Genomic DNA, 23,941 nt, shown 5'->3' on the forward strand with positions numbered 1-23,941 from the left:
TTCATAAAAATTAAAATATTAAAATCTCCCCCACCCCCCCGCCCCTCAAAAAAAAAAAAAAAAAACAAAAACAAACAAACAAAGTAAAACGTAACTCGTAATAATATCAATGATAATAATAAACCGATGAATAAAATGAATAAATGCATAAATAATCAAATATATATGAAATAAAGTTTATAGAGCTTGTGGAAGTGCATTCGCGTCGCACAATCGTTTTGGTAAATATATTACAATATTATTAACTTGTAATGTTATATTATACCCATATCTACCAACAATAATAATTGACATGCGTACCTATAATGTTGAAGTGACAAGTTTGTTGAAGGCGTTAATGATTATAAATGTTATTGAAGACATAGTATATAATATGTAAAATGTATAAATCGTTGTAAATATGGATTATAGTTGTATGCCATTGAATTTCGAGTACATTGTACGTTATATACGCGATGTTGAAATTTATTGTTTATAATTCAATGAGAGTCATAGTTTCATATGGTATTTATTATTTTTCAACAATTTTCGTCAAACTTCCACTCATAAATTCTTGAGATTCTGTATGCTTGTGTACGTACATTTATATATAACGTATACACGTGACGTGGAATCGCCGAATAATTTGTTTCAGCTGAAATTTTATCATTCTAACGTGAGTATAAATACGAGGAATAAAATGACAGTTCCTTATAGTGAGTTCTCTTAAATCTTCTCCATCCATTCGATTGACGCAACGGTGAGATAAGCCAAATTATTAATCTGCGTAATCGAGCGTTAGCAAATTGTTTCGCTTGATTGTAGAAAAAATGAATAAATAAATAGACGATTAACGAGGCGTGAAAATCTTGTTATTGGGTTATTGGTGAAAACAATTATAACTATGCTAATAATGAATAAAATCGAAAAAAAGAAAAGAAAAAGCTTGTTTCAATAATATTTTCCCTTAATTGATTCTCGATTTATTTGACTCGATAAATCAAAATGCATAATTGCAAATTTTCAATACTAGAGAAATTAAATCAATAGACGATAGTTGTTATATGTATATACCTGCAACTCGGGTAAATCGTTACCGTCTAAACCAATACGCGACAATCTCAAAAATGCACAATTCTATCGAATAAATGATTTTCATAATATAATATATATTGTATTATACGAAAAAGAAGAAATGCACGAAAGAAGTTTATACACGGCGCTAACTTAGCTTGGGAAAGCATATTGTAAGAGAAATGATAAATTTACAATTAAAAGAAACTGACTAAAAAAAGTATAATAAAAAATGAAAATGTTAAATTATATATAATAAACATGTTATAGGAGTATATATTGTAATTATAATGTAAATAGAAATTGCATAAAGGAATTAAATTAGATAGTTTTATTATATCAATTATTATGTTATACGCAATAATGATAATAATAAACCGTACGTTTATATATTACGCATAAATTACTTACACGCAAATTATAGTTTCCCTAAAATTTCGCACGGCCGTTATCACTTCAATTATCAGCATTGCAATATACGCATATAATCCATGTTTGTACATATATGTATAGGTATACAACGAAGGGAAATGATAAATCATAAGAGATGCGTTGAATAAAAACTTCTGCAATCAGACTTGAGTAATCACGTACCGCAAAGTGAAAAATGAACGATTCAACTCGGGCATGTTAATAACGCGAAAAAGATAGACAAAAAAAAATTCATCGATCCAACAATCCGACAAAGAGTGAACAAAATTTGTGATCGGGTAACCGCGATGAATGTTTCAGAATTTAACGAGGGCCGGAAAGGACTAAATTTAAAAATTGTCAAATTATAATAAAATTTGCACAGACGAACTTTCTTGACACAAGGAAAAAAAAAAAAACCCAGTACTCCTTCAACATATAATATAATATCAAGCGCAATTGACACGATTAAACACCCCATGCATATACATGTATATGTATTTATTTATTTTTTTTCTGAATTCGTATTATATTATAGTGTACTTTCTGATTTGCTTGAAACAATTTTTAAATGATTAGAATTCTAGAATACGTAATTCTGCAAATAAATTCCTCACCCCCTTATTACATAAGGTACAGAGCTGATGAAATTATTCGTTTTGTAAGCCGATTAGAAAGGTGGTTTCTTTTTTATACATACATATATTGTTTTTATCAGAAAGTAAATAACTCGCCTGTATTTTGTTTCGCAATATAGCTCCCACGCTGCCATAACTACTCAGTATATATAATATATTACATTTAAATATAATATATATATATATATATGTATATATTACATTTAAATCATACTCGACGTGTCAATGGGTAGGTATATATATATATATATACATAATATAACAGAATAATATAAGACTCGATGAAATGTCCGATGTTACGGGTTGATAATGATTCAAGAATTATTTGTTGTTTAATAATAAAAAGATTATACATCGTACTTTAAAGCGAATATATAGTCGCTTCTTAAATTTTAAGATATATATATATATATATATATATATATATATTATATATATACATATAGGTATTATATGCGATTGCACATGTACACACGTATGTATCCATATAAATTAAATATGGATATAATTGCATAATAATGTGTGTAAAGATAATGATGTTGTGAGATGTTAATGGATGATATGTTTAAAATCGAATAAAAATTAATAATCATGTTTGTATAATATTGTAATGACATTTGTGTATATGCGATGGTTATTATGATGCAGAAATATAAACATGAGTTGTCCAAATTCGGCAATTTTATTGAAAAAAACCAATCCACGTACGAAATCGTAAGAAAAAAAAACATATAAAAGAAATGTTTTCGTACAGATCTGTTTTTTAAAGATGATGGGGAATTTTTTTTTTTCTTTAGCCTACATCATCTCGTTGTTAGAAATCTTAAGCTATTTTTCTACACGTTACAATTTTAACTCCGTACGACAAAGGTATTAAAAAATATCAACGATCCGATAATTATTTCTTTTTTTTTTTTTGTCTTTTATTTTTATTCATACACATATCCAACCAAAAAAAAAAAAAAAAAAACGGTATCATTGCAAACTTCTACATAGTAAAAATTTGGGAGTATAGGTAAAACATTCTTCTTAATATTACACCCTGCTTAAAAGGGACCTGTAGAGAGTCGTGCAATCTTATTAGTTTATATACGCATTCAAACACCGTCGTGTCTAATATTTGTATAGATGCGCAATATGTTCGATTAATTAACTTCACCTGCATCTATTGCATTATCATAAACGCATGCCACGTATCGGATCATCAGGTGTCTTTCTTCTTTTCATCAATTTAGTAGATCCAATGAGAAAATTATTTATTTTTAAATACATGTCTAATTTTCATCCGAGATTCAAGACAATCCCTGACGTGCCGAAATGAAAAACATGCAGCGTTAATAGTAGAGAAATACGTTATATCTAAATGGTACTCGTAAATACCATAATAATCTTTATAATCTTTATAATCTAGAGACGGACCATTAATATTCTACACGTATACATATATACGTGATACACATAGCTTACTATTTATATAGTCTTTAAACCCTGCCTAAAAGGGAATCGTATGAGTTAGTCATGCTACATTGCTCAAACGAGGCTTTTTCGCAATACATACTATATAATTATTAAAGGTCCGCGTGCAAAATCACTGCAGCTGATCGGAATTTTGTATAATAACAAAGTGATCGAATGCTGCTTAACATTCGCGAACTTTTAAGATCGATATGTATGTAAAGACGGTCGTATCGTATATACAAATAATTATTACAATATCAGTTGTTATATTTTGAACCCTGCCTCAAAGGGAAAAAATGCGGATGTTTCTCTCTCTCTCTCTCTCTCTCTCTCTCTCTCTCTCTCTCTCTTTCACTCTTTCACTCGCTCTCTCTCTCTTTCTTTATCTCTCGTAAATCGAGAAAACGCGCTCAGTTCGTCAGTTTTTAAAAATTGTATGCCAAGGCCAATTACGTTAATAGAAATGTAGTAAAAAAAAATAATAAATAATTGAATATGGGCCAGATAAAGCGTAAGATTTTCTTGAATACTTGGTATACGGATAATAACGCATAAAAATTTGAAAAATGAACAGAAAATTACTGCACACGCGTATCCGAGTAACAGCGTACTGACAAAACACTCTCGTCAACCTAATATAATATCATTATTCAGTCGTATTTGTAACACCCTGCCTAAAAGGGATTAAAAGATGGTCATGCAAATTTGCTCTTATATGCTGGGACCCTGAGCTCTTTATATCTACCTGTATATCCATACTTTAGCTATTCGATTTTCAAAGAGATTTCTTGGCTGTGTCCAATAGTAGGTAAAATTTTCACGGGTAATGAAAATCGCTGTACTGTACGTCACGCGAAATCTTTATCGAAATAGAATATAAGGGTCCTTGAGAATTCGTTTTCTTGACTTAAGTTTAATTCTTAGAAACTAAAATCGAAATAATAAAATCAGCGCAGTTCGACCTGAATTTTCCCGCAACCTAACTGCGTATATAACATACAGCTTCATTCCGTCAAAGCTTTCTTTGTTCAACCTCGCATGGATCGTGAATATATTTCTCCTACACCTCAAATGTATTTTTTCATTTTTTTTTTGCTTCACAATATGTACGTAAACACGTTAATGTTTCATGAATATAAATCGAATGTTCGAGAAAATTTCGCAAAATCGATTATCTTCGTGAAGTTAAGTTTTGTCGCGCGGGTGAATTTTTCTAATAATCTAAAGTTCCAATATCGGATTACTGTTACGGTGGTTGCTGAATAGTTGCTCTATTTATCAAAGCAATATATTCGCAAATTCCAACGGTTTCTGGCAAAATTAAAGAACAAAAAAAAAAAAAAAAACTGAAATTATAAACAAAAGCTTAAATATCAACGTTTCATTTTGAGTCGCTTCAAGATGATAAAAAAGCTACTAAATTCGGTTAACTCAAACTAAGATTGCTCATTTTATTCAGAAGATTATTTTCTGCAATCTCACTGTAATAGTTTGTTCTTTTTTCGGATTGCCATCGTTAAACATTTTATTTGACAACCTTACGTCGAAATTGATTATAATCAAGAAACCGCAATATCAAGTTGGCTACGCCAAAAATAAAAATCTATTTCAATGACTTTGTAGCAAATAGTCTTCTGAACAGAATCAGCCATCACAGAATGAGTTCGAACGATTAAAAGAAATTAAACATTGACATCCGAGCTCTTGTTTTTAATACCGGAACTTTTTACTTTCGTACATATTGAAAAAGATCTTCATACCTTCACCGTAATAAAACGAATAAAAGGTATCGATTTCTGGCTGACCAATCTCTTCAATGAAGGACCAAAACCTTACGCCAATTTTCCATTGCAAATGAAACCAACGACCCTGACGAATGTTAACGATACCTAATTGTAATCATTCAATACGGTGTTGAGAATCGATATTTGATAAATTTCGCTGCCTTCAATTGTCCCGCCTCCAAAAATCGACCAACGATCTCCGTAAAAATTATGCTGCGATAGCGCTTTTCTCAATAACCTTACGACCGTTGAGTTGATCCTGAATTTGGTTAAGAGACTTGCCCTTAGTTTCGGGTACAAAAAAGGCTATAAAAACGATGCCAATAAAGCAGCTAACCGAGAACCAAGCGAAGGAAACATATACGCCAAAATTATCGGACAGTACCTGATACATCTTGGAGACAAAAAATGCGAGCAGAGCTGCCCAGACGTTGGCAAGGGTGACGGCGACGCCCTTAACGTTGGTGGGAAAAAGCTCTCCCAGCATCATGTACGAAAGGGGACTTAGGCCCAGAGCGACGGCGAGTTCGTACATCATGACCGAGGCGTCAAGGACCCACCCTGTCCCCCGGACGTCGGCGCCGATCCCGAGTTTAAGGAAGTAAAAGCTGCAGCTTGCGGCAAGGGCGATTCCGGCGGCGGTTGTCGTGGCGATAAGAAGGGGCCTACGGCCCATCCGGTCTACCAAAATGGCGGCGGCGACGCCAGCGGCGAGCTGAAAGACGCCGAGGATTATGACGGCGAGGCCTGCGGAGAGGCCGGACTCACTCTCGGCGAATATCTCCTGGGTGTAAGACTCGATGGCCGCGAGTCCGCTGAACTGGAGGACGAGCTGGAGGCCAAAGCTCGCGATAACGGCCCGCCGATTTCCCGGGGCGTCGATGAGCTGCCGGGCTCCACCGCGACTCGACAGGTCCCTGATCATGGCCTCGTTAATCTCCTCGATGTCGCGGTCCAGATCGGACCTCGAGGCGTAGACCCTCAACCTCATCAGACTGGCCTCCGCCTCGGCGCGTCTCTCGTGCATGAGGAAGAAGTACGGAGACTCGGGCATCCAGGCGAAGCTCAGGACGAAGAGCAGAGGCAGGATGGCACAGAGGCCAGCGAGGATCTCGTAGGAGACGAACGGGCCGATAGCGTGGGCGTAAAGCTCGCCGAGGGTGACCATCAGCTTCATGAAAGAGCCGAGGGCCCCCCGGATATCGCTGTCGGCTATCTCGCCGATGTACATCGGGCAGACCACGTATACGAGGCCTTGACCCAAGCCGCTTATGAACCGTGAGGCGTAGAGGACGTGCCGATTGTCCGCGACCAGGATCAGGAGCCAGCCGAGGAAGAGCGGCACTCCGGATCCCAGCAGGCTTCGTTTCCGACCATATCTGTCGACCAGGAATGCCGCGATTATGTTCCCCGGCACCGTTCCCAGGAGGTAAAATGACGCCACCCAAGACGCCTCGTCCGACGTTATTGGCACGTGAGAATTGTCGCCTTTCAGGTACGGCAGTGTCGGTGATGTCCAGCCGATGTGAGAACCGGTTATGGCCAGCGATATTGTCGCTGGAAATGTTTTCAATGATGTAACGGTTTTCGGGCGGTTTCGGCCTTTTATAATCTTGGAGTGCACGACTGTGTGATATTGGTGCCTCATGGTGCGACAGGTAAAGCTCTTATGGTAAAAGAGGTAGAAACCTCATGGTAAAACAGGTACGGGCCTTACGGTAAAACAGGTAGCAGCCTATCGTTATAAATGGAGAATATCTGGTTGCGGTTATTTGTACAGTCTTTAATTATTTACATTTTTTAACATAAGCAAGAGACATGTAGCTCTGGCTAGTAAAGGAAAATGCATATTTTTTCTGCAATCTGATAATCTAGTATGTCTAACTATTCTTTTTGGTTTTGGTTATCGTCACGCGTACTATATTTTCTCGAAACTGTCGTGATAATTTGACTTCAGTGTTACAATAAATTGATTTTCAGGCCTTATAACTGAATGTAGTATAAACTAAGCAAACAGATTTAACGTTGCATTTACCAGAATATACGGTATAGACATGTACAATAGCACCGAATGTTTACCGGTACCACATTTTCTTGTACAACACCAATAATATGTAAATCACAGATACCTATTTTACTAAAATTTTTCAGTAAATACAACAAACAAAATTTTCGCTGATGCGGTTTCGCGATATCTGGCTTTTTTGCAATCAAATACCACGTGATACGTGAAAAACAAAAAGCAAAACTTTAATTAAAATTGTAATTTGATGCTAATTGACTTTATACTCGTTTACTTTGAAACTGGCGATTACACGCTAAACTTTAATCACGCGATAATTTTATATTTAAACCGTTTACGATCTTCTATACTCATATTACTCTCGTATAGTTCACAATTTAACCTATTAATTTTTCAATACGTTATCAAGTTTTATTTGACTAACATCCCTAATTTTTTTCAACATTTAACGAAACTCAGTTTCGTTAAATCTGATTATAATTCACAACACCCGCAACGTCTTGGCTGAGTTTTGAACTGTCTATTGTTGTGAATTCTAATGTCCCTGCCAGTAGAACCAACAACATGTGGTTGAAAGAAAATCTCCTAGGTCAAAGTTTGCCCCACCCTTCCGTATTTTCTAATGTGGACTTGAAACCGTCACAAGAATTCGAATTTCGAGTATTTGAGAGAATTTTTATTTTTTGTATTCATTATGCTTACCAGTAATTGCCGCTAAATATTGTGGCCATTGCTTGGTGCGCGCTGTCTCCATCTTTATACTATATCTTCATATAAACCTGACTAGAAAAACAAGTCAAAATTAACAACGACGGTATTAGTTTACGGGTGGGAAAATCATCGATAATGAAGCCTAGTTACAGCTTTATACCTGCTCGAAAATGGTGTTTGAAAATGTGAAAATACCAATGTAGTAACGAAAAGGGGACATCTGTTCACAGACGATAAAACATAAAGTAACGTACCAAAAAGTGTGCGCAGTGCTCAATGGGTGTGGATCCGAATCCAACCAAAACTAAATTCCTCGTATACACGGAAAAAAATATCTCCTTCCCGTAACCAGAATTTTATTCTGCCAAATAACTTTTTTTTACTAATCTAGGGTACTTCGATACTTTTTATTACACTAGCTCTGTACGTTTATTCCTGAACATTGCTTCTAAATTCAGTATCGATTTAAAGTTGTATATGTAAAAAGTCGTATGATAATTATGAAAAAACTATCATAATTTTTTTTTTCTTCGTAAGAAACTTTTTTCAACACAATATGATCCCTGAAGTCTATAATAATGCACCAATTATTACCACAGTAATCCGTTAATACTTCATCAATATTCGCAATATGTGTAAGATAGAATCACGTGCATCAACAAGTTTTTACGCGAATATAAAGACAGCAAAGTTAATTTGTCGAAACAGCAAAAATTTTGCGAGTTTAACTAGCAGGATTCCTAAATTGGAAAGTCCACTTGGTTATCATACTTGCAAAATTTTTTTATTGAAATGAAAATTCTTGCTTCGAAAGCAAAAATTCGTGCTGTCTTTATATTAGCACTAAAATTTGTCGGTCCAGCAAATTATTTTTCTACTTGCATGATAGTATATATGCAAGTAAAACTATTGATCTCGTCACTGTACTGATTTGACAGAAAATTGTCGATGATTTCACGTATGTAAAAAACGATAACGTCAGAAAAATTATTTTCAAACAATCGACACACGAGCACGTAGCTCACTCAGTGATCACTCAACTTTTGATAGCCAAAGTTGTCTACCAGGCCCACAGATGCATGTAACGGCGAGGCTGGTGAACCGGAAATGTGATCGGCAGGAATAAAAAAGCGTGTAAAATTATGATACGTGGTTCGTGCCGTTGGTGACTTTTCAAGGACATTTTAGGTAAGCAATATGTGAATCTCAGGTTCATTTGGAACAGTACGTGACGTACGTAATCGTATGTCGATAGTCAATCAAAGGAGAAAAAGGTAAAGAACGCCTACAGCAATACCGGTGAAGCTGTCACAAAACACCAGATATAAAACAGAATTGGCAATTCGTATTTTCTTCTGTAGTTGAACTTGAAAACGATTTGAGTTTATTAGCTTGATATATTTACTATTAATATCTGTATTATTTCATACACGAAATGACGAAGCTGACTGTAAGTGTAGAAAAGACTGCTTCGAGAATTTTACAGTGACAGTGATTTTAAGGGGATTTGAAACAGCGAAAAACCAACGTCTTGGTAAAAACTAATATTAGTTAAATTTTTCAAAACTGCATATTTGTTCGCGATATACGAACGTTATAACAGGTATAAACTGGTTATGTTGATTAAAGTTATTCTTGGATATAAAGGTCAAAACTCAAAACACTTTTTATCGTGTTAACGTTTCGTCCCTGGTGGGGGCCCTCCTCAGAACAATTTTACAAATTTTACAAATCTCCAAGGTCAAGATAAATCATCTTCATAAACTGGTTATACCTAAGATTAATACGGCATTCAAGAAATATAATGAGATTTCTGCCTCAACTTACAATAAATATGCATCAATATTACAATTATTGCTAAAAAAATGAAAAGATTTTCTTCCCGTATTTGGATAAAGATTGTTAGCAGAAATATGTATAATAATGTGCATACGATGCAAGGTGATTATAATTATATTGTTCAACTCACGGAGATAACGTTGAGACTTGCTTATGACATCAAGACAATTGGTAGAATGTCTGTTATTAGCCGAAGAAGTGATGAGAAAGAGATCGTTTTATACGCGTACCTTTATCAAAAACACTGTCTTATCAGTTATAGTCAGACCTGATTGTCCCAGCGACCAATTACCATCCTAGCGTGCCAAAAATACAGGATTTGCAAATATTTTCTCCCCTCTGAAAACATGATTTGTCATCAGAGCTCGCCAAAGATGTATCTTGGAATTATATCACGTTTCCATGCAATCATATAAGCTGCATATGCGCAAATGTAATCATCGTATTTACCGCTGTGAGTGCAATATATTTTACAAATTCACATCCCCGTATAATCTACAGTTGGCTCTGAATCTTCGATGTCTTCGAATCTACAATCCAATAACGAGATATCCTGGCCAAAAAGGCTACAGCCTTATGCCCTCGAAATTTTTGGCCCTTTGATTCTCAAAATCAAATTTTTCAAAATAATACCTAGATTTTCGAAAATTCCAGTATTTTAACTCATAATATTTACCAATAAAGGATCGCATGAATATCAATGTCTTCCTGCAACCCGATTCCCAAGAATTTCCTGCATAAAGTGCAAGAACTTTTTAAACACGTGTACAAAATATCGCAAATCGCTGATTTTTTCCCTCGTATCACAGGAAAATATAAATGATTTGTCTCCGTTGAGCATAGAGAGTGAAGTCGCTCATGATTTAGATTTTGAAAATGTAAAAGACGATTGTTCCAGCGTTAAGGCGCGAAAATAAATATGCGATACAATTACTCAATATCGTAATACAAAATGTACGATACTATTTTATACTAACTTAATTACATAAGAGAAATATTATAATAAAAATGCTTTTCTTAACCTTAATCGATTTAATTGTCTGTCATCACTGTTTAAACTTAACCAAATTTGGCCATCTTGGAGAACCGACATTCAGCCTTTTTTTGTAGAGCAGCCTTAGGTATCAAGTCCCCTTAATTCGCGCCTGGAGATATCGCGAAACTTTAACTGGTTACAATCTAGCTGGGTTAATTAGTTTCTTCATAAGAGCCTGAATTGATAGTTACACGTTTTACCTACGTGTATTCAAAGTTGCCTATGAGCAGTGATGTGTGAAATATTCAAAAACATGTTCAGTGAGATTGAACATATGCTTAAATTACGCTTTTTCACATGATCCGTGATTGTTATTCAATTGACGTGGTTAATTAATAGTTTAAATTGCAAGTGGTCAATGTTTCATTATGAAACTGTATCTGGTATTTGAAAATCGTTGTCAAGATACAATTTTGTTCAGTGAATCACAGCAACAAGATATAAGGGTGACTTGTACAATATTCAGAAATTTTGATGAATCTGTCACGAGACATAAAAGCCGGATAATCCGCATTTGACGATATCGATCGCATAAAAAATTTGCTGTGATTCGCGGTTCTATCCTCTTTAAGTTTAAATTGGCACTGGACTTTAGCAGCCTCTTCTTTTATTCTGCTAAAAAATTGTGGGGATTAAAGGAGCGATCATAACGTAGCTAAATTATTAGCCTGCAGAGAATCTGTACGACATTCTGACTAAAACAGAAACGTACGTTTTTTTTCCCAACTTCCGGTACAAAGTTGACTGTTTTGCAAGGCGTTATTACTTTAACGCGATATAAGATTTAAAAACTCCATGCACAATCCGTACTTTCTTTTGTTTACAGCTGGTACGAACACGTCTTGATTATAATTGTGCCGGTAGGCTAAAAATTCACGCGAAGATATACGTATAGTCATTGTATATCCAGTCGAGAATATCTCAGTAAATTTGTTCTGCATAAATTCAACTAATAACAGCATCACACCGCTACATGTGTGCGTATGAGTAAATAAGAATAGCAAAATATTATACATATATATATGTATAATAAACATCTAACATATATACTGATAAGGATGAATAACACCTCGGGATGAATTTCGCAAACTTTTCAAACTTCTCGTAGATGAAAATCTCCTTTGTACATGACTCGCCAGAGTTTTTACGTGTGTGACAAAACACGGACATGTCATTTACACTTTTACTTAATTTCCTTTTTTTCTTTTCTTTTTTGTCATTTAGTGAACTTGCGGAAAGATAAGATTCATTTATTGCTCTCCTCGCATTTTTATTACTGCGCGTTAATTAATTCTGCAAATGATTTGCTGTCGCAGAATATGTTCCGCGTTGTCCGTAGAAATGTAAGTTTCTATTAGGTGTCGCGGTTACAGTAATCACGTGCGGTTACGAACTTGCGGTATTCAAAGAATGTTATTATCCTTAACATTAATTAGTCAACTTCCCGACAAATAGAACTAATTATACAGATTTAGGTAAACTAAATTTCTTTCATCGGAACGAATAAATCAACAATACGAATGAAAACTCAGGCTGTGCAAGATTCATGTCAGTTCACTGATCATCAACAATTGACGACGGTTGAACAGCTGGACTGCAGAAATGACGGTTTTTCAGTAAAATTATCGAATCTTTGTGTAACCTTCCAAGTTGAGAAATTGGTGTGCCTTCGAGTCTCGAATTTTTCACCTCTCAGAAAAATAATCTCCTCATATATAACGTTAAAAACAAATAACTCAGATAAAACCTGTTTTGAAAACAAGGTTATATCCTAAGGAATTCAATTGTTCAACCAAAGCTGAAATATATCTCTGCCAAAAAATATTTCGCCAAAACTTCTGTCGATCACATAAACGATAAAGGATTTTGGTTTAAGAATTGAGAAACACTAAAAATGGAAATCGAAACAAGATGAAATTTTAACCTTTCGAGAAATAAAAGTATTTTTCGAAAAAATTAACTCCCAAAAATGGCCGTTGACCAATCAACCAAAACGAATATCAAATAGGCTGAAACCCAATTCGCATCATCCATTTTCTTCACCCATTGTCTTAATCACCCAGAAAATAATTCCAATGAGACAAAATCGTGTGTGAAAATTCCAAACGGTTGTTGGTCTCAACTCGCAGCTATCCCTTATCAGCCTTGACAAAAAAAAAAAAAACCGACAAAAGCAGACAATGCATAGCTGTAAATCATTAGCGTGATTAGGAAAATACCACTCTTGAGCAAAGAAGACATACACGCACACATACGCGAAGTGTATAATGACACACGATAACGTCAACGAATCATATCTTTCACAGTAAACTACAGTAGCTCTTTCGTTCCGGAATAACTGAACAATACGCAGCTGGCTTCGCTCCGTCCCACAGGTATTTGACAAAATTATTATACAATGTTTTTCGGGTCTGAAAAATTACGTACAAGCCTGGTGAACACGTTTCAATCGGTTTTTATATCACTGACAGTGTCGGTCGAAGGTAAAAATCATTTATCCGGTATCGTCGAGTCGAGATTTTTCATCTACACCGTTTTTTCCGTTGGATAAAAATTCGAATTTCGAGTCTCGCTCCGAACACGTTTCAACCGGTTTTCGCATCACTGGCAGTAACGACCGAGGGTAAAAATCGTTTATCCGATATCCTCAGAATCAAGATTTTTGATCCGGACCATTTCGTCCGTTGGATAAAAATTCGAATTTCGAATCTCGGTTCGAACACGTTTCGAACGGGTTTCGGATCACTGACAGCAACGGTCGAGGGTAAAAATTGTTTATCCGATATCCTCAGAATCAAGATTTTTGATCCGGACCATTTTGTCCGTTGGATAAAAATTCGAATTTCAAATCTCGGTTCGTTGGCGCCGCGCTCCAAGTCGGTAATCGAGGCATCGATTCTCGAACAAGTAAAAAGACAGTCGATGATCGGACGTTGTCATCGATTCGGCGAGTAGCGAGTCAGCGACCGTCTGCTGTCAAGTGTCAATTCGTGTCAGTTCAGTCTACTGCAATATTTGCCCGTTATGCAGAACTCGGCTTGAACGGGAACAGCGTAGTAATCAAAAGAATAATATTCTATCCGGTTTGAGACTGGCGCTCGCTTAAATTGCATCTAATTTCGCCTTACACGGACACGCGCAAATACGCGCACAACGTAATTCCACCTTACTTCGGTCAAAGAAGACGTTATTTGCACGCATTTAAGAAGGGACGTACGAAGAAAAGAAACATCTTCAATCAATCGTTATTTCAGCTCCGTAAAAAACTGAGCGGTTGATAAATCTCATCGCAGAAGATGTGCGGTGGTTTTACATGTTCGAAAAATGCACTAACGGCGCTAAATGTTCTTTATATCGTGAGTACAAATAATTACATTTTACCATATATACATAGTAACTAATCTCACCTCCCATAATATTCGCAAATCATAAATTAATTTGTCTCTTTGCCTCATTGATTATTCATTCATATATTTCTACTTTCTCCTAGAGTCGTCGTATACATTCGGATCATTCGAAAAAAACAAAAAACTTCTCCACTCGTTTTCTTCTTTCAGGTCGTAGCCTTCATCCTTATCGGCGTAGCTGTCTATGGCAGAGCCTCTGCGCTCGTTACAAATCTTCCTATAATCGGAGGTATTTTAGCCTGCGGAGTGATACTTTTTCTCATATCTATACTCGGCCTAATTGGAGCGATAAAACACCATCAAGTACTGCTGTTCTTTGTATCCTTTTTTACACCGCAACTCGTTATCGCCAGCCGGTCAATCGCAATCAGTTGCCCTTCAACCTCCCAAGTTCGACCCAAGAGTCGATCTCTATATAAAAGCGTTTTATTTCACTCTTTGCTGTAAATATTTTCGTCAGAATTTCAGGTTTTATTGAAAAAGATCTCTGGCTGTTTTTAACATAATTGTGAGGGATATTTGAATGTTGGCTAGCATTAGAGAAATATTTTTTGCAGTTTTGAAACATGTGCTTTTTACCTTTACCAAAACTCTTAAACTTTCGAAAAAAAAAGTTAACAAACGTGCATGAAACTTGAGGCAGCATTTCACACTTCCGTTTGAGGAAGCTCACGTTTACTCGCAAACTTTTGACTATTCATGTCTCACATAAAGTACCTGGGCAAATTTGGAGGAGAAAATTATTGTTCAAACTTGAATTCAGAAAGAGGTCTTTAATAACAATATGCTCCGCTATCTTTATGCCTTAGGATGTTCAGAAACAGTAAATAACAAGGCGAAATAAATGTGTGTGGTTAACGATAAAAACTAAGCGTCATTGATAAAAATAAAGCCAGATTTTGTTTCAATTGACGCAAATTTTAATATGAATAAACGTATGCAAATGGTGAATAAGATTTGTATTGTGTTTTCTTTATCTCAATTTGCTAAAAAATTCAATACCGAAATGTTCGTAAACTGGTCTCCTTAACTCATCGACAAATAGTACATGGTAATTTTGTTCCTGCTATTCCTGATCCAATTCAGCATTGCCTGCGCCTGTCTTGCCGTAAATCCTGAACAACAAGAACAACTTGCCGAGGAGGTAAAAAAAAGGAATTTGATTCTTTCATACCTTGCGTCGAATATTCTTTTAGACGTACGATTATGTCTTTGCGCTTAACTAATTTAAATCCAATTCTATAGTATTACCACTTTTATTTAGGGATGGAAGCGAGTAAATAACGAGCTGAAAATGAAAGTTCAAAACACGTTCAGTTGCTGCGGGTTCGAGGGTTCAAAGTTGACCGGCACGCCTTCTATGGATCACCCTACCTGTGTTATCGTAAATGTTAGTACCACTTTCTTACGTACATTTGCTTCTTTCTTTCTATTCTAACAAACAACAAATATTCTACCGATAAATGATACATACTCACTGTGTATTGCTACTCTAATCTTAGGAAGTTTGCTGCGAATCGAAAGCACAGCCATGCGAGTGCGAGCCGTGTATGCAAAAGCTACAATCAACAATCGACTATGCTTTTAAACTATGTGGTGGAATCGGACTATTTTTCAGTTTCACAGAGGTAAGTCGAATGAAAGAGATGTGAACGAATTAGCGGAAAAATATGGGATTTTGACCTATGCCTGGGATTTATAAATAAACCCTAATTTGTAAAGCTAAATACAAATTATTCGATTGATATGATGCGTGTTTGAATGACAAATTAACAGTGAATATTTGAGATATAAATCAATTTTCCAAGAAATTTCTCCAAATTTAAATTTTATACTAAATGCAGCCAGTTCGTGTTAAAAAAGATTTCTTCCAGTATTTGTCACGGTTCTTCTTAACGACGCTCGTCATATCTTGAAACTAACACGTACATGCCTATTACAGTTTGTTGGTGTTTGGTTGACCGTACGCTACAGGAACCAGAAAGACCCAAGAGCTAATCCTAGTGCTTTCCTCTAGTCTAACACCATCGCCATGTCCCCTGTGTCCTCATATGAACCTCCTAACAGATGGTGGGTGGCTTTTAACACTGGATATGGTATTTTCACACATCCTCTCACTAGTCACGAGCAGTTATAAAAGTTGTCTGTCAAGGTTCGCGGTTGATTACTCCTCGTATCTCATTGTCGAAATTGCAGTGAAACAACCGTTATTCCTTTTTTCCAACAAACTCATCCATGATTCGCAACTTTTATTAACTGCGAATTTTCCATCTCTGACATTTCAATTTAACGTACAAGTTTATTGTCTTATCCATACGTCTTTTCTTTAATGTTCCCTGTGCGCGTCGTCTATCGGTTCAATTTCCAGGGGTTAGTTACAGGGAAAGATTCTGCTGAAAACATTAGCGTTCCTAACATTGAACCAATTCCGAGAAGAAGGAAGATACCTTTTAACCTCAAGAAATTGAACACGAGTGTAACTATAATGAATACTTGAGTGATGATTGCATGAAATTTTATGAATAATCTGTGTACATGTTGTAGATAGTTGGCAAGTATCTTTTGTACTGAACACTTAATGTTTTTGCTTTTGTTTTGTTGTTTAATTTCTCGTCCATAATTCTCAGTCATGTCTGGTGGGTTTGGCTTAGATTTCAATATATTTCATAGGTGATTGCAGCATTCTTGGCTAGACGTTATAGAAACCAATTGGACCCAGATGAAAAGGCTGCGCGAGCTGTTTTTCCTCGTCAAAACTATCTTTACTGATTCCGAAAAATTTGACGAAGAGCCAAACTTTGGAAGTCTCTAAAAAGACCAATTTGACTTGTTCTAGAATCATTTGAACATTAAATTAAGTCTCATCGAGAATACTCGTAAATTGTTTTATTACAGAAATAAATAGAAAAAAAATCACAAAAAGAAAACCGTAAAACAAACGGTATAAAAAAAAAGAAAGCAAAAAAATAGATCTGTACTTCGACGTTGTTCCTGGAACTAATGTAACTAACTATCTTAAACTGTCAGAAATCCTGAATAGCCAAAGATCAAATTCTCATCGTTCATAGAACAGTGCAGCAACGAACTGTTTACTATCAAAGATACATTAATACCGTTGATATTTTGCTCATTCGTGGTAGTAACTACAGGTTTTCGTTTTAAAAAATTAACATTCCATAGCTAGTACAACTGCAAAGTCAGCGCTATCTACACGTATCTTTTAGAAAGATTCATAACTGCTCAACAGTGTGAAATTACTTTCAACGATTACCGAAATCTTTCTTTTTTCTCATAATCCAGTAATAAACATGTCCAAATCGGTGAGGGGGACATAATAGATGAAATGTGTGCTCTAGTCAGCCACTACGACACTATCATAGCAAGCCTCAATGCGCCTTGTAGTATTTAGCATAAAACAGTTTACTGTTTAGATATTAACCTTTAAGAATCTCCCGGGAGAGGTACCCTTCTACAAAAATCGTTTCTGCAGAGTTTATTTCTACAGAGATTGTCTCTACAAAAAAATGATTTAAATAAGTTCAGAATCATTCGTCCGGAAACTAAATTTAAATGATTTGTGACATCTTAAAGAATAGAATAAGTTTAGTCATATTCGAAACCACAACACACAATCCCCTGATAAAAACGCGGAAAAGACGAATGCATCACCCCGAGAGCTAGAATAAGTTAGTCTTCGCCTTCCGTGGAAACGATTTCTGCAAAAACGACGCCCTCTCAATCTCCCATATCTACCGAGATCTCTTTATTCCTTGCTGCGTACTAGACAGGCAGACAGAGCTAATTATCGCCAGAATTCCGCACGAGCTTCAATTTCAAATTTTATGTATATCTATTGTTAAGCGTAAATATTGGAACAAAAAATTATTTTACTTGATTCCGTATTTGTTAGAGAGATTGCCATCCTTTTCCGTCAAATTTACGGCCCTTGTTTAGAGTTTACTTCAAAAATATGTGTACCTTTCAGAATAAATATATATATATATATATATATATATATATAAATATTGAATATATATAAATTGGCTATTCGTTCGTTGTGCGAATGCCAATTCGGAAGTAGTATTTCATAATACTGTAATTATATAAATCGTTTAAATTAATCATTCCGCCATATTCGTATATTATCGAGGAAATCAAAATTTCCAACAACCAAAACTTTCTTCCCTTGATGTGATTTTTGTTTATTCGAATTTTTACCATTCAATGTTATCTTTAAGTTCTAACTATTCTTTACTTTTCTTAGATTTAGGGGATATTAATACCATGTGAATGTTGTATATCTTTGCAAGATCGTACATCCTATTTCAATGGTTATCAAGCCGATAATATTATACCTAATCAAATTTTCCAACCGTCGAAAATACCCGTGTATTTATTGTATTTTTTATTTATTTTTTTTTCATTTACACAATCTATCTTGGAGACCATTAATTATTCCATTTTGATTCATGTTGATGAAAAATCGAATATGTTTCATTATAATTTGAAATCTATAAGAATAAATAAATTTCTATTTCGCGTTTACAACAGCTTAGTTATACCATTTACATATACAATATACAATACGTAATATTTGCCTACAGTTTGTCTATGCAGATACAGTATCAGGCTTCCGCACTTATTGTTAGATTCAGAGATTGTGGAGTTCGAACATATACGAAATTCAAGACTTAAAAAATCTAATTCCATTGAGTCCTATCATATCAATCAAAATGTGGCTCAAAGCGATATTTTTGAAGAAAAAAAAAGAAAAAAAAGACAACAACCGATGAATATTACGTAAAACAAGCTCGTATTATTATAGTGTAATTACATGTTATCGTAGAATCACGTGGGTACATTTACTCGGCGGTTTTCATAGTTTGATGTATGATGAAAATTTCCTGTGATCATTAAATCGTGATATACTTGGTTTTCGAGCCGAATAGACAAACTGTAATTTGAAATATCTATGTACACATACGTGTTATGCATAAGCCAGACGCAAACTATAAGTAAGTGAAATGTATTCAATTGTAGAAATATATACGTAGTCCTGTTACTGTAACCTCAGCAATCAAAATAAATAAGTAGTTCAGTACGTATCACATTTAACCATATGCATTCACGTTACCCACATCATGCAAAGTGGTGCGTATTATCCAATTCCTGACACAGCGCTCTGCGAACTGCAGTTGCGAAAAAGAAATAAAAAATAAAAATAAATAGTAACGATAACAGATAACAACGCTGTAAAAACGAAACTAAAAATTAAACCAACTCATTTCTGCGATACAAACTCTTGGCAAATATATTTCTTGAATTCCCCGTTTCTTCCGACTTCAAAGCTGAACCTTCTTCCATATGTATATACATGTATGTAAATATTTTTTTTTCAACTGTCGTGTGTAGTAAAAATTTCAAGCAGACGATAATTATGTCAATGATATCAATGAAGAATAAAATAGACGCTCTTTAATTATTTTTTACAATACTTCGTTGCGTGGTGTTTAATTTACAGAAATAAAAAATAATGTTGCATGTTCCAGAAAAAAAAAAAACTATAATAAATCATACATTATTCTTAACTTCCGGACAGAAAATTGAGTATATTATACGCTCGTACAGGTACGTGCGTCGGATTTCCGTCTTGCAGACATAAATCATGACTCGACGTATATTGCATATCGATTCGCATATACGTCGTCTGATCATTCTTCCGCCGTGAAAATATTACATCGTTAGTAATAAGACGGATGACCCTTGTAGTATTTCGAGGCTTCCGAATGTCCGAGAATGGAGGCTCTGTCATTACCGCCAACCTCGCCATACTGCCCGTTATTTCCGTAGTAAACTTGATTCCCATAAGCCAGTTTGTCCCCGTTCTCCTTCTCGGATTTCACCCCCTTGTCGTAATGGCCCTTGTGCCCGTGTCCTCCCTCGTTGTACTTCTCGTCCTGGTACCCACCGCTGTAGTAATTATTCCCTTGGTCTCCAAAGGCGCCACGGGTTCCTCCGTAGTCGTAATGGTCACCCTCGTCGTTTGCAACGTCGTAGAAGGTTGTCGTTTTCCCATTCTCGTCCTTGTGGTGGGAAGTCTCGAACCCATTTGTTGCGTGTCCCTTCTTGTGCCCAGTTGCCGCCTTGTCTTCGGCCCCTTTGCTACCTGCGAGAAGTTTTTTTCTTTCCCTTTTCTTTTTTCTTCCGTTCAAATTTCACATTTTTTCTCACGGCTACCGAAACGGAACTTATCAAAAGGTTTATTCATCGGTATGGAGCATGTATACAATTGAAAGGATCACTTCGTGCAACTAGAAAAACTACGGCAGGGATACAAAACTGTTGCAGACTTTCAATGGGTAATATTGACCGTGTGAAAACTACATTGCGGATTTGATTTGAATAGACCAAAAAAAAAAAAAATGTAGTATATTTTATCTTCACACAGTCTATAACTCGGTGAAATAATGAATTTAAAATTATTATATCAAATTCCGGATCAAACTGTATTAAAAAAAAAAAAACATGTCATTCCATTGGAAACTTTCAATATTGAAATTTCACGTTTATTACCGATAAATATATTTCATGAGCTTAGAAATTAGTTTTAAAACGAACATTCTTACAAAATCGTAACATATATTACAGATAATTTTCGATCAAAAAGGTTGAAATTACGAAAAAACATCCCTTCTCTAAGAAATTATTGATGTAATGTTGAAATGTTGTATTAATTGAACAGTGAAACTAGCTAGATTGTTCCAGATAGATTCATTCTATCTATTACGAGTGCCGTAAATTTTGTTAGTGCATACTGCAGCCACCTCTCGTTATAAATCTGGTCTGCTCTATCATCCATGATTCCAGAGTACCAAGTGGTTTTGACTAATAAAGTGTACTAATTCGTAAAATCGAAAAAAACCTGTTCAAACAAGTCTTTCAACTGTAAACCTTAACAAAGAGATAAATTTATAATTTTTCATAAATGCATCTCGATTCATCGTGAATAATACCGCATGAAAGTAACGCCGGGAAACAGTGTGTTGTGTTGATATGCGGTCGAATATCGAGGGTATTCATTACCGAAACCGGAATACTGTTTTTGAGTGGGTGAAGCTTTCGAGCCAAAGTTAGAATAGCCGATCTTACGTCGCGAGAAACCCGCCCGATGTATTTTTGGCAGAATAATATGACTAAAAGGACGAAAGCCCGCGAATACTCCTCCGTAAATTTTCCCCGTCTCACCTTTCTGTTCATAATGACTTCCGCCCCCGAACGACTTCTTGTCCACGTATCCAGACGTTACGCCACCGGCGTCAGTGTAGTAACCAGAGCTACCCTTGGCGTCCTTGGCGGCCAACTGACCGGCCGAAAGGCCTTCAGCCAGCCGACTACTGGACTGACCCTTGTGCCCCTTCTCGTTCTGGTAAGCGCCGTTGTTCACGGACTCTCCGCCCTTGGAAAAATCGCTTTTTTCTAGTCCACCGCCGTAGCCACCGTAGCCTCGGCCATGGCCACCATAGCCACCAAAGCCACCATAGCCTCCACCGCCATATCCACCATAGCCGCCATAGCCTCCACCACCGTAGCCACCATAGCCACCATAGCCTCCACCTCCACCACCATAGCCGCCGTATCCCAGGCTTCCTCCGTCATAGCCGCCGTAGCCAACAAGATCAACGATTCCGGCATTCGTGCCGCCGAGATCACTGATGTCAGATCCAACGTCGCCGTAGCTGGATGAGAAGGACCTGGTCCCGCCGAGTCCAGATCCGTACCCTAGATGGCCGGCGTTAAGCCCCAGAGAACCGGAACCTATTCCACCAAGACCACTTCCGAAGCCAAGACGACTTCCGATGCCGGGGCCTATTCCGCCGAACGAACCACCGTAACCACCAATCCCGTATCCGATACTACCAGAACCTCCGATTATCTCGTCAGACGTCGCAGTGGATCGCACTCCTCGAAGAAACACCGTCAGAATCAGGATGGCGCGAATCGACGCACCCCCGATTGAAATCATCTTTTGATTAATGGGTTATACGGTTATCGCTACCGACGCTGTCCTTTGATCACTAATTATAGTTTCTGGTCTAGGGATCCTGTTACCCGCTTCCAATTATACGAGCACCTCTTGAGTCTCCGGATTACACTGATAATCGCTCTCCTCGCAGGAGGTCTATTTATACATCAGGTGGGGTCGGCTGGTAATTTAGTCAACCGCGACACCTCGGTTTAGGGTAGGGTGAAGGTGGTGAGGAACGTTCTTGACGCACTTCAGCCATGTTCTTGTAGGCTGCGATACGGTGTGTACAGGCACACATGCACACCTTGGTGCGGCGGGGTTTTATCGTTTAACTATATTTTGAGGCCCCGTGACAGAACGGATGCACTGAGTTATCTACGGTTTGTTATACCCGCCTACATATGCTATTTGTGCAGCAAGTGTACAGTCACCCGATAGTATGCAAGTACCGACACGGAACGTGCATCGAATCGATCAATCGTACTGGTACGTACCGAGTCTCCGGAGATCGGATGTTGCTTCAACGCTGAAAATTGGTGACAGGGCCGCGAATACCCCGCCTGTATATCCTGCATCTGATGTTTGTTATATACTCCTATTACAACAATCATACTACATACAACCAATTTATTGCATGCCAAGCATTATCGCTTCACGTTATTATAAAACAGTGTAAACTACTTAGGTGAAAAACGAAAAGGAACCGTTACAGTACTCGTAACTCCACAAAATTCAAGATCCTGCTGGTGGCTGGTCCTCATGATGGACAGTAAACTCTACTCCAAACTGCATTATACACGTTTACAAATCCATGACAGTTTCTAATTGCAATGAAATAAGTTGGTGGCTTAATTATCTCCAATTCGTTTTCATTGAATACCATCGATGTCGGTTGCCCATCGATTCGTTTCAATACAACATGATTCGAGCAGCGTGCTTATGGGAACCGTTCGAGCTGCTTGCTTGAAATTCATTTCACGTTCTGCACTGCGTAGAAATGTTACGTAGACTATTTATTTAGGTTGTTGGGTCGTTACAGTCCAACTAAGATCGCGACAAATTAAATTTCCTTCCTTTCCCTCTAAATATTAAATATTTCGACATCCGTATTCCTTCCTGTCACCGCACAGCGTTTTGTCGAGAGTAACCTTCACCCAACAAGCCTCAAGGACGAGAATAAATCTGCAGATCGAACGTAATTATTGCAGCAAACAATCATTGTGACTTGTAATTTTTAAAGTGGGGCCCAACTTGAACCCACTGCTAATTATAGTATCCAACGAGTATATTTTTCATTGGTGCTGTTCAAGATTAAAATACACATCTTTCGTGATCCAGTAAATCGATCCTGGTGAAAATTGTTCACCAAATTTAACGAGAGATTTAACGAGCCCAAGACATCGCAGACCTTTAACAGGGTGGCGAAAAACCGGGAAAAGTCAAGGAAAAGTCAGAGAATTATGATGTACCACAGGGAAAAGCGTCCTTTTTTTTTGCAAATCGTTTTCAAATTTCAGCTTTGCTTCGCAAATGGTCTCTTCGTTCGGAAACGGTA

At 36.7% G+C, this 23,941-nt stretch overlaps 3 protein-coding genes across 6 annotated transcripts; 1 reads left to right on the forward strand and 2 right to left on the reverse strand.

The window, feature by feature from the left end:
• Window positions 1-3,046: 3,046 nt before the first annotated feature.
• LOC107227657 (facilitated trehalose transporter Tret1) lies at window positions 3,047-10,106 on the reverse strand. Its single transcript, XM_015668875.2, has 3 exons — window positions 10,048-10,106; window positions 8,070-8,150; window positions 3,047-6,901 (listed from the first exon to the last, which is right to left on the reverse strand). Exons 2-3 carry the CDS (start codon window positions 8,119-8,121, stop codon window positions 5,553-5,555), a joined length of 1,401 nt encoding a protein of 466 aa, XP_015524361.1. The 5' UTR covers window positions 8,122-8,150; window positions 10,048-10,106; the 3' UTR covers window positions 3,047-5,552.
• Window positions 10,107-13,228: 3,122 nt separating this feature from the next.
• On the forward strand, window positions 13,229-19,475 carry LOC107227656 (tetraspanin-31-A). 4 transcript variants are annotated; one of them, XM_015668874.2, is made up of 7 exons: window positions 13,229-13,328; window positions 14,208-14,309; window positions 14,511-14,678; window positions 15,406-15,504; window positions 15,625-15,750; window positions 15,863-15,988; window positions 17,031-19,475. In XM_015668874.2, exons 2-7 carry the CDS (start codon window positions 14,250-14,252, stop codon window positions 17,127-17,129), a joined length of 678 nt encoding a protein of 225 aa, XP_015524360.1. In that variant the 5' UTR covers window positions 13,229-13,328; window positions 14,208-14,249; the 3' UTR covers window positions 17,130-19,475. The 4 variants fall into 4 exon arrangements, with proteins under 4 accessions (XP_015524360.1, XP_046596332.1, XP_046596321.1 ...); XM_046740376.1 differs by lacking the exons at window positions 13,229-13,328; window positions 17,031-19,475 and adding exons at window positions 16,303-16,430; window positions 16,736-17,011 and having other exon boundaries at window positions 13,897-14,309; XM_046740365.1 differs by lacking the exon at window positions 13,229-13,328 and adding an exon at window positions 16,303-16,430 and having other exon boundaries at window positions 13,898-14,309.
• Window positions 18,556-22,761, reverse strand: LOC107227630 (glycine-rich cell wall structural protein 1.8-like). The gene is made up of 2 exons (XM_015668830.2): window positions 21,606-22,761; window positions 18,556-20,526 (listed from the first exon to the last, which is right to left on the reverse strand). Exons 1-2 carry the CDS (start codon window positions 22,381-22,383, stop codon window positions 20,102-20,104), a joined length of 1,203 nt encoding a protein of 400 aa, XP_015524316.1. The 5' UTR covers window positions 22,384-22,761; the 3' UTR covers window positions 18,556-20,101.
• Window positions 22,762-23,941: the final 1,180 nt, after the last annotated feature.

The sequence above is a fragment of the Neodiprion lecontei genome, chromosome 1 (assembly GCF_021901455.1).
Source record: "Neodiprion lecontei isolate iyNeoLeco1 chromosome 1, iyNeoLeco1.1, whole genome shotgun sequence".
Lineage (NCBI taxonomy): Eukaryota > Metazoa > Arthropoda > Insecta > Hymenoptera > Diprionidae > Neodiprion > Neodiprion lecontei.

Bases quoted from the DNA above. Each gene is read 5' to 3' on its own strand.
- LOC107227657 (XM_015668875.2), bottom strand. From the start codon at position 8,121: ATGGAGACAGCGCGCACCAAGCAATGGCCACAATATTTAGCGGCAATT. The intron at 6,902-8,069 runs GTAAGCATAATG...AAACATTTCCAG, and splicing joins ATATTTAGCGGCAATTACTG to CGACAATATCGCTGGCCATA.
- LOC107227656 (XM_015668874.2), top strand. From the start codon at position 14,250: ATGTGCGGTGGTTTTACATGTTCGAAAAATGCACTAACGGCGCTAAAT. The intron at 15,505-15,624 runs GTAAAAAAAAGG...ACTTTTATTTAG, and splicing joins AAGAACAACTTGCCGAGGAG to GGATGGAAGCGAGTAAATAA. The intron at 15,751-15,862 runs GTTAGTACCACT...CTCTAATCTTAG, and splicing joins CTACCTGTGTTATCGTAAAT to GAAGTTTGCTGCGAATCGAA.
- LOC107227630 (XM_015668830.2), bottom strand. From the start codon at position 22,383: ATGATTTCAATCGGGGGTGCGTCGATTCGCGCCATCCTGATTCTGACG. The intron at 20,527-21,605 runs GTGAGACGGGGA...AACTTCTCGCAG, and splicing joins AAGTCATTATGAACAGAAAG to GTAGCAAAGGGGCCGAAGAC.